Here is a 9963-nt window from a genome sequence, read left to right as displayed (position 1 = left end):
AACTACTAATTCTTTAAAAGAACTATTAAAATCTTTCCTGCTCAAATTGTTGCACTGACTTGTTAAACCAACCAACACCAGGGGCCTTGCTCTCCCCGTGCCAAGGTTTTATTTTTATTTACTCAAGATTTTATTACTTATTGACAGACGCTCATGGCAAAACCTGCCAACTCCACTCGGACCTCTCAAGTCTAGTGACAAACAACCGAATTCCAGGAACGCTCTTGAGTTTACATTTTGAATAGTTATACAAAAACAACCCACCGTACCTGGTTTAATCCTTTCGGGATGTTCTACACACAATTGCCTTCGTTTTCCCCTGAAAGATCCAGGAGGACCCGCAGTTTCCAGAACGCCGGAAGAATTTCACTCACTGGAGGAGCCGCATCTGCAGGATGGAACTTCAGGATATGGTGATTCCACGGAGAAGCCATGACAGTTAAAAAAAGATTTGAAAAGCGAGGAGGTCTCATCTTTATCTGCAGAGAGGCTCCATCATCTGGTGCTTTTTTCAAGAGGCAACTGGACTTCCTGGCTTTTCCTTTTGAAGGCAATTCGCTTCTCATCCAAGAAGCTCCTTCGTCTCCCGCCTTTCTCCTTCCTGCCATCACTTTTATTTCCCAACTTCTCAACTGAAAAATCAGCCACCTAATGACTCAGGGACCACCCGAGAGTCACTTTCCACCCAGGGGCTGAAACCCCACCCCACCCCACCCCCAGCCAAGGTAGTTGTGTGATCACAATTGGCCTGTATCTACAGCCCCTTTGCACAGGAGTGCAACAGAAGCTGTTTAAACTGGTCTTTATTTCTGATGTCCAGTAAAAATGCCCTTTGGGTACAATGGGTTCACTTAACAACTGTGGCATTAACAACTGGGTTTACTGACCCCCACAGTAAAGGTTTTGAATCTGCTTAACGACTCAATTATGGGCTGAATTACAGACCTGTCTCTGTCACTTGTGGGATGGAAAAGCAAAGCAATAAGCGCCCCCAGGAGAGAAATCTGAGAGGAGGCAGCTATCCCTTCATGAAGGAAGGCAAATGTGTGTCCTGGTGAGGAGGGGCTCCCGCAAGAGCCGGATCCTGCCAGCCGGGAAGGAGAGAACAAACGGAGGGGAAGGGGGAGCAGCAGGTTAAGAGCTCCCAGGCCCAAAGGAGAGGGAGGCCGCAGACGTTGACAGACTCCTCCGTCCCAGCCTTTGCTGGCAGGGGAAAGACCTGCGTGGGCACCCGTGACGTCGAGGCTGCCCCTCCTGGGCAGGTGTAAGAAACACATTTGGAATGGCAAAAGTCAGACGGGCAATCCTGATTTGCTGCGAAATGGCGCAAAATGCATGCCTGGCACAGGAGCCCCTTCCAAAGGTATGCTAACTCCACCTCGCTCCTCCTCCCGAAATGAAAACCCCCCAGGTTTCCCTGCAGCTAAGCACCGCCCAGGATGAAAGGGCAGCGCCAAGCCAATCTGGGTGGAGATGACCGATGCGAAGTGGGGTGAAGTGGGCCTCGCCCTGTGTGAGACCAGGCCAGGGGCTGTAAGGCAGCATTGGAGTATAGAGGAGTAGCAGGGGGTTGTAGAAGCCAGTCCCCTCTTTTGGCCAAGGAAACCACAAAGACCATTGGAGCCTTCGCCTTCATTGGACGCTGCTTTGAAGGAGCTGCATCCTTTCTCTGGGTGAGCCGCTAACGTTGGCTCCATCCACCTTGGCTGGAGGGCAGAGAAAGATCTATTATCAACACCCAGAAGAGACCCCATGCAGGGGTCATTGAAGAGGACAAAAAAATAAGGGTTCCAAACTGTGCTCTCGGTGGCTGGGCAGTTTAGGCCATACCAACAAAGGCTTCTCAGAGTAGGGTAAGTTGGATCCTCCTACTCAGCGTGCATCTTTGACCAACTGGTTTCAGTTTATTTCCCGATTCTGTTCTTACAACCTTTGGATTATTAAGGCTGACATTTCTTGAGTTCTGTGCTGTGTGCCCGTCTGTCTTGTTCTGTTCCCCCAACACAATGCAGGGTTGCCCCAGAAACCTCCAAACACTTGGAGTTAGGCTGTTCTGTTTTATTGCTGTGGAATCCTGTCACATTTGTTTTGTACTTTTTAATCTGATTATCGTTGAGGGAATTGCATTTCCTGCCCAACTCCTGCTACTAAAGAGGTCGCTCCCACCTTTAGTGAAAGCTGGATTTATTGGGTGCCAGAGTTTCATGGAGGCAAACGCCCCCCCTGGCCCTTCAGACAGACTTCTTAGTTCAGAATAGGCCTCGATTTGTTCTCTGGCAAAATGCTGAAGGAGAATGTGGTTCTCCCATTTACATATTCAAGGATCAAAGAAGCTTACATTGTACTATAAATGTCATAAACAGGAACTGTGGCCCTTCATGGTAAACAGTAATAAAGGCTCCGCTTCAGAGGAGCACCATACAATACACGTAACATGCATACATTTTCTGGAGAGCACCTCTTGTCATAGAGAAATGCATTGTGCATTCCTATGCACACCCAGCCCTCACAAACACATCTGGTCACATTTGCTGCAGAGCAGCAGATCCTTTCCCTGAAGGGGCTTTGGTGCTTTTTGAACTGTGCACTGATGGTGTTACCCAGTTGGGTCATGAAACATCTGCAAGGAAACCACTAAGCTCAGAGAGCATGAAAGCCCCACAATTTCATCCTTTTCCTTTTAAAGCATTAAAGGTAGCAATCTAGGCTTGGTTATGGCTAAAGCTTTCTTACAAAATTCACCTACTGAAACAGAAGTAAAATTAAACTGGAGACCCAGGGAGAAACCTATAACCACATTACACAGAAAATACATTATATGAAGTTGGCCAAGCCAAGGCAAGACCACAACGCACACACCTCAAGAAGTCCACTAAGCTCATCTCCAGGTAAACAGACATACAGGTGAAATTCAAAAAAGTAGAATGTCGTGCAAAAGTTCATTTATTTCAGTAATGCAACTTAAAAGGTGAAACTAATATATGAGATAGACTCATTACATGCAAAGCAAGATAGTCCAAGCAGTGATTTGTCATAATTGTGATGATTGAACTATCCTGCTTTGCATGTAATGAGTTTATCTCATATATTAATTTTACCTTTTAAGTTGCATTACTGAAATAAATGAACTTTTGCATAATAATCTAATTTTTCAAGTTTCACCTGTACCTTCACAGCCTTCAGAATGCCCCAAGTAACAGAAATCTCAAAATCAATTTGTTATCTTTTAGATTGCTCATTAAATATATATATATATTTTTTCCACAGAGCGGAGCCACATATAAAATCCGATCAAGTTACTCTTAAAAACTTTTTAATGGGTTCCATTCTATTCAAGACAAAAAAAAATCATTTCTAAAAACAGTGGTTGAGACGTAGATCAGTAGCCATACATTTTAACGTTATGGACTTCTTTGTCTTCACATTCTCTTTCCTTGTCGTAATAGTAGAAGGTATTGTCCCTCCTCTGAAGCTTCTTCACAAATCCAGTTTCTGGCCACCTTTCCACCTGCATGCAAACAAGAAGAAGGAAAGCGCCCATGTGTTCTTGGAATGACCGAGCACGCACTTATCTATAGGTTCTGCTAGGATGGAAAAAAGGACTACATACTATATACCATACAGAAATATACGGGAGCAGGCATGCTGAGCAGAGGATCCCAAACCTGATCCAAAGTTGACAATGTAGATAGGAAGAAATTCAGGATTTCACAAGCTCCCCTTTTCAACATTCTCTCCGAAAAGAGTTGGTCAGCAGTATTCCGACTAATTCCGTTGGTATGGAATTCTGTGACTTTTCATTCCGTTCAATTGGGAACAGTTCAGTTCCGTTCAGTTCATTTAAGCTGGTTTTAAGCACTTCTATCCCTTTATTCTTGTAAAGATTCAAATGACTTAAGTATCTTGTGTTGCTCATAGTTTATTGTTTTAATCAGTAGCTTCCACTCAGAAGACTTGACCAAACGTCTCAGTAAGCAATACTTTTAGTTTTCTTTAACTTTCAGTAGTAAATTTGAGTGTTTTCTGTGCTCTCAAATACATCTTATCAGAAAGAAAGAATTAATCACAAAGTTTTGAGGATTCCATCAAATTTAATATCGTTGCAGATTTTGTTGAAGGCTAGAACACAAATTGTGTTTTTGATTGACATTTTTGATATGGTTGAGAAGAGAGGGGGCAAATTTTTTTTGAGTGAGCAAAAAAAGGACCAACTCAGTCGTTTTATGCAGCATTAAAGGACTCCAGTGATTGGGAAAAGAGCTCCCACAGAGGGGAGAGTTGTTTTCAGAAGGAAATAACCCTCAGGGTGAATCTAGGTTTGAAGCATTATTGAAGAAAACATTTTCATTCGCTCACTCTGAAAGAGGTAACACAAACATAATCTCCGTGGCCTCCTGACCAGCATCAAAACATTGTCATAATTGCCTCCTTGTAGGGGACTGCAACAGGACCCCTCTGAAAGCAATCTCTGCCAGCAATCTCTTGGCTCAAAGTCAGGTTGCGCTGATGCAGCCAGAGCACACAGGAGATGCAGCTGTAATCCCTAAATGCTCCTTTTTGTTATGTATGCAAGTCCTATTGATTAGTCAAGGGTGGCATAACCCTCCATTTGTTATGTCCATAAATGTGTTATTCAGTATCCTTTAAGAAGTCCAGAAAATCTATTTCTTGTGGATCCATTATACATCTGTAACAGAATGGCCGAGAACCAATTACTTGTTCCAAGATTTGAGCTCAATTTAGTGGGATTCATGGTGCCTTTGAACAGCTGATGGCCACGAAGCTCTGCCTGCCCACAATACTATATCACCAAGTGCTCCTGAGCGTTGAGAAAGATTAAAAAAACCAGACTTGTTATGTGGTAGGTGGCTGGCTGGGTTTCAGAAGCTCCTCTCCAATAGAGAAGCCGCCGGAATTAGTTTTTGGATGCCAGCCAACGACTGTTATGTGTCATGCACCCCCCCCCCTTTTTTTAAAAATCCAAGATTAAAAAACACTTTGGATGGCCAGATGGATGCCTACAGCCTGAAAATATTTTCTCCCCCCCCCCTCCCTCTGCACATATTGAAGTGTGCTTAGGAAGTGCTTCTCCAAATATCTCCAGCAACACTATGGCATATTTTCCCCAATTTCAACATTTTTCAATCCCTCGCTGATGGGTGTTTCTACATAATGGAAATCCCACTCTCCACTCCCTGTTCACACAAAATCCCTACTCTGAAGATCAGGGAACTCCCCCTTTGCTTCTCTCCTTAGTGACAGAGGGTCAAGAATAAACAGAGAAGGGCTCTTTTGAAGCTATCACTCCAGGCCCCTGAAGTAACCATGGAGTTAAGACGGGAACTAGAAAGAAACGGCCAGGAATAAGAGTCAGCTCAGCTCTTTGTAGCCCCAAATGGAAACAAATAGTTTCTCACATAGTCAGATACATGAAAGTAACTTACATTATTTTTTTCTGGACCCAATAAAAAGTTTAATGCCCTAAATAGCTTGCATTCCAACTAGACACATGACTGAACCAGCAGAAAAGAATTTGACATAAGCAAATAAAATGGCTGCAGGGTCATCTAATTCAATATGAATGCAAATGGACATTAAAATCAACACAATATTTTTGATCGCACACAAAGTGTCTTGTGCCAATCCCATGCTTTTAAATGTGTTTAGCCCATTTTCCGATTTTGGTTGACAGATCAAAATCTTTGTATTTCACCAGCTCCTTTCAATGTGAATTCACTGACAGTGGTTTTAATGGTTTTTATTCAGATTTTGCCTTTTTGGCCGTCTCAAAATCCCTCCAAGCTAAAAGTAAATTGAATAAACGGTCATTATCCCTTCTGGTGATTGATAGTAAAAAGGAAAATGTAGGTAACATAATGCCTAATATATATTGCACTAGTTTTCTCTTGCTTATCAGACACAAATTCAGCTACTATTATTGTTAGCAAAATAACCTGGGAGAGCAAAGGGAAGCACATCGCATTTTTAACATTTATATTTTATTGGGTTCTACTTATATGGATGAAACAGCATTTGTTTCCCAGCTACCCCAACCTTATTAGCTCCAATAACCAGACTGAGGACTACAATCCTGTGTACATGTGAATTGTTCAGCATTTGTAAATTTGGATTATTATTTTAAGTCAATTTCTGTACCCCTTTATAGTTTCTTCAAAAAACCAAAGGCAGCTTATTTATGCATACACACAAACACATATTTACAAAATATAAACTAAAAAGTTAATTAAATATGGAAAACACATTGCAGGGCACGTAAACATATATGTATGATAGCAGCTCATCAGAAAATATTAATACATGACCAATAAATCTTTAGGATGTATTTCAAAATTTCTCCACCCAAAGATTCCAAAATGGGTAAATTCAGCCATCGGTATTTATAATCCATCTTTCATGGTTTGCCATGTTGCACCAATTTATTTGAGAAACCCTCACTTAATAAATTCTCTGATGGTGGTTTTTCTACCAACAGCAACAAATCACGCCAGGAGGAAATGATGAAAAAGTACCACAAACCTAAGGAGATTATTGAACGGAATAGTAAGTTTTCCTCTTTAAAATGCTCAATTCTTAAAAGTTATCAAGTCTTACCACATCAACATGCTTTACTTGTTTATATTCATTTTCATCTCTATAGCCAGCTTGCTGAAATCTGTATAGATTTTCAACTTCATCCGACCATGTTTTGGCCCGCTGCATGAATTTTGGCTTGCGATCAATACTGGCTGTTGCCCCGGAAACATCTCTGGCTAACTTGCTGATTTTTTTTTAAATTGCAATGATATGCATTAAAAAAGTAGAAGAAACAACATCATCAAAAATTTTATGAAAAGACATTGTAACTAAATGTATGGACATAATTAATTAAAGGCATAACTGTATTATGAACCGTTTTGATATCACCCTAAAGACTTAACAATTGTTTTTGACAAAAAGCAGCTGTAATTTTGAAAAACAGAGCTACTATTGAAAAAGGGAATATAATCATGACTTTGGACCCAGATTTCCTCTCCTTTGGTTATTCTTTCCAGCCTTAATCTGCATATATTTAGAATATAAATCCTGATTTGTCCCTTTGCTTCCAAACGGAAAGTAAGGCAGAAGAAAAGCTCTTAGGAAGCAGAGCTGCCTATTCTCACCGCAAGATAGGCAGCAAAGAAATTTAACAAAGAAATAATAAATACATCTGTAGGTCTCCGTTTTGCCTCCTCCCATATTTGGTTCTAGTTCCTAGCAGGCCCATTTAACTTGTGAACTGCAGCTTGATATCCTGGAGTGAACTTTCCTTCTCCTCCCCCTTTTCCTTTTCCCCAATCTCTTGAGGCATTACAATTACTCCAAATGAAGAAAACCTTCCGCCAACGGGATGTCACCCTGAAGACCCTGCATGATTGCCACTTACGTGTCTTCGGGACTATCTGCTCCTCTACTGAAGGACGTACCAGGCTTATCTGCCATATGTGCTTCTCCAGAGGAGAAAGAGGCACAGGCCATATTCTTACTGTCCATAAACAAAGCTGAACTTTCCATAGGCGCTTCTGCAAAAAAAAAAACAAGCGTGATACCAGGAACATAAATAGCAACAGCACTTAAGACTTATCTATCGCTTTACACTGCTTTACCCCCCCCCTCTCTGAGTGGGTTTACAGAGTCAGCCTATTGCCCTCCAACAATCTGTGTCCTCATTTTACCGACCTCAGAAGGACAGAAGCCTGAGTCAACCTTGAGCTAGTCAGCATATAACCGCTGGCAGTCCTACTGTGTTCTAACCACTGGGCCACCAAGCCGCGATAAAAAGACCTAAAAATCTTCACGGTTTTGCAGTTTTTACAATATGTTGTTTTTGTCATTAGTTTAAATAGCAATAGCAATAGCAGTTAGACTTATATACCGCTTCATAGGGCTTTCAGCCCTCTCTAAGCGGTTTACAGAGTCAGCATATCGCCCCCAACAACAATCCGGGTCCTCATTTCACCCACCTCGGAAGGATGGAAGGCTGAGTCAACCTTGAGCCGGTGAGATTTGAACAGCCGAACTGCAGAACTGCAGTCAGCTGAAGTAGCCTGCAGTGCTGCACTCTAACCACTGCGCCACCAACAACTACACAGGTAGTTGTTGACTTACAAGAGTTCATTTAGTGACCAAAGTTACGTCACTGAACTTTTTCACACTCACGACATTTGCAGCATCCCCAGGGTCACGTGACCAAAATTTAAACGCTTGGCATACCGTATTTATGACGGTTGCAGCGTCACCCAGATCACGTGGAAACCTTTTGGGACCTTCTGACCAGGGAAGTCAATGGGGAAGCCAGATTCACTTAACAACCAGGTTACTAACTTAACAACTGCAAGGAGTCACTTAACAACGGTGGCAAGGAGGGTCATAAAATGGGGCAAAACTCACTTTACAAATGACTCACTTAGCAACATAAATGTTGGGCTCAATTGTGGTTATTAAGGGGCTGTTGTCACAAAACTTACAACCACAATAGTAAATGCAAGCAATTGTTGTTGTATACAATTGTTGTTGACTTACAACAACAGTTGTGCATAGAATGCATACTGTAGCCTGCATTTTTTTTATTTATCACGAAAATCTGCAATTTGAAGCCATCGCTTAAGCTAATTGGAGGAGGCAGGTCACGTTTATTTATCAAAGTATTAACGTGGGAACAAGGTGGAATAGAAAAAAATAATCCAAAAAGTTTACTCATTTCTTAGCACAGGAGAAAAATGTAGGAAAACGCAGAGTTTATTTTTAACTCTCTTATTTCAACGTAGCAATCCAAGAGGTTGAAAATTAAAGACAAATAATAACAAATTCACAACACCGACATATAAAAAAACATATATAAAACAATTTTCTTATCGATGAGGAGCCAAAACAAGATATTTAGGAAAGGTGAGAAGGAAAGCTTATAAACAGCTCAGCATATATTTTTAATTGAACAAGAAAATTGAGGATTTATTAATTATATAATCATTATTATTTGTAATTATTGGTTTAATCACTGGTTGCTTTTTGGTACCCTGAATGGCAAGTGAGATGCCAATCTTCCAAGTCGCCGTTTTTCGGATTGAAAATTCAAAAAAATATTTTCAGATGTTTATGGAATCTATTTATATTTTTGTAAAATATATGTTTTTCGTATCAATTTTCATAATCCTGGGCCTCAAATCTCCCTCCGAGACGCCCCTCAAAAAGCTTCGCTCCTTTTCCCGCCAAAATGCGAACCAACGGCCCAAACACGTGCCGCAGCCCTATTCCCGCCCCAACGGCACAAATCTCGCGATACTTCGTCCCGGGAACGGAGTCGCCGCCCAATTAGTAACGACCAATCAAAAACGATGTTTATAAGGGAAGGGAAAATGAGAGGAGCTTCTTATTCCCCTATTTCCTCTCCATCACCGGCCTCCTCTACCCTGGCTGGGCCTGCAGCGTTTATCCTTCGGGGAAGGGAAGCCAGGCTCACCCCGCCGCCCCGGCCAAGCCCTGACTTACCTCAGGTGCGCTCCTCCACGCACGCCGACGACACGCCCCGCACCCGCTGTGGTCACGCTGTTGCTTAGCAACCACACACGTTTAGAGCTCCGAGCCAATCGGAGCTGCCGGCGAGTACCAATATAGCGGAAGGCGGGCTCTTCGTCCGTTTGGGCCAATCAGCAGTTCCCAGAAGCTCGAGCGAGCGTGACAGACATGATGGAATTCTGGGAACCGTAGTCCAAAACAGTCCGCGCTGCAATATTTTTATTGGTTTCTCATTATCAGTGAGAGGTTCAGGCTAGGGAAGCCCCGTAGAGAAATTTTGTTCTCGTACTTTTCCACTTAAGGTTGTGGTAACCTTCCCCTTCTTTTATTTTTTTCAAATACAATATAGTCAATTTAATGCCAGGACAATCAACGCACTAGGACCCAGCGGTTCGCGTTTCTGTGATAGGC

General features: G+C 42.2%; 1 protein-coding gene and 1 long non-coding RNA gene across 2 annotated transcripts in view; one reads left to right on the top strand and one right to left on the bottom strand.

Annotated features, from left to right (window-relative positions):
• LOC148044222 (uncharacterized) overlaps positions 1–6799 on the top strand; it is a 28242-nt gene extending 21443 nt beyond the window's left edge. The window contains exons 3-4 of the long non-coding RNA XR_015697637.1: positions 6494–6561; positions 6659–6799. This is a non-coding gene — a long non-coding RNA (uncharacterized LOC148044222). The remainder of the gene's footprint in view (positions 1–6493; positions 6562–6658) is intronic.
• MEIG1 (meiosis/spermiogenesis associated 1) lies at positions 3297–9629 on the bottom strand. The gene is made up of 4 exons (XM_014054361.2): positions 9526–9629; positions 7424–7559; positions 6613–6778; positions 3297–3508 (listed from the first exon to the last, which is right to left on the bottom strand). Exons 2-4 carry the CDS (start codon positions 7549–7551, stop codon positions 3380–3382), a joined length of 423 nt encoding a protein of 140 aa, XP_013909836.1. The 5' UTR covers positions 7552–7559; positions 9526–9629; the 3' UTR covers positions 3297–3379.
• Between the last annotated feature and the right edge of the window lie 334 nt (positions 9630–9963).

This window comes from Thamnophis sirtalis, unplaced genomic scaffold (genome assembly GCF_051295495.1).
Source record: "Thamnophis sirtalis isolate CommonGarterSnake01/CBP01778 unplaced genomic scaffold, rThaSir2_p1.2 scaffold_9, whole genome shotgun sequence".
In the NCBI taxonomy this organism is placed as follows: Eukaryota; Metazoa; Chordata; class Lepidosauria; order Squamata; family Natricidae; genus Thamnophis; species Thamnophis sirtalis.
This window is presented reverse-complemented; position numbering and strand designations above follow the sequence as displayed.

Bases quoted from the DNA above. Each gene is read 5' to 3' on its own strand.
- MEIG1 (XM_014054361.2), bottom strand. From the start codon at position 7,551: ATGGAAAGTTCAGCTTTGTTTATGGACAGTAAGAATATGGCCTGTGCC. The intron at 6,779-7,423 runs GTAAGTGGCAAT...AAAAAAAATCAG, and splicing joins GCAGATAGTCCCGAAGACAC to CAAGTTAGCCAGAGATGTTT. The intron at 3,509-6,612 runs GTAAGACTTGAT...GTTTGCATGCAG, and splicing joins AAGTAAAGCATGTTGATGTG to GTGGAAAGGTGGCCAGAAAC.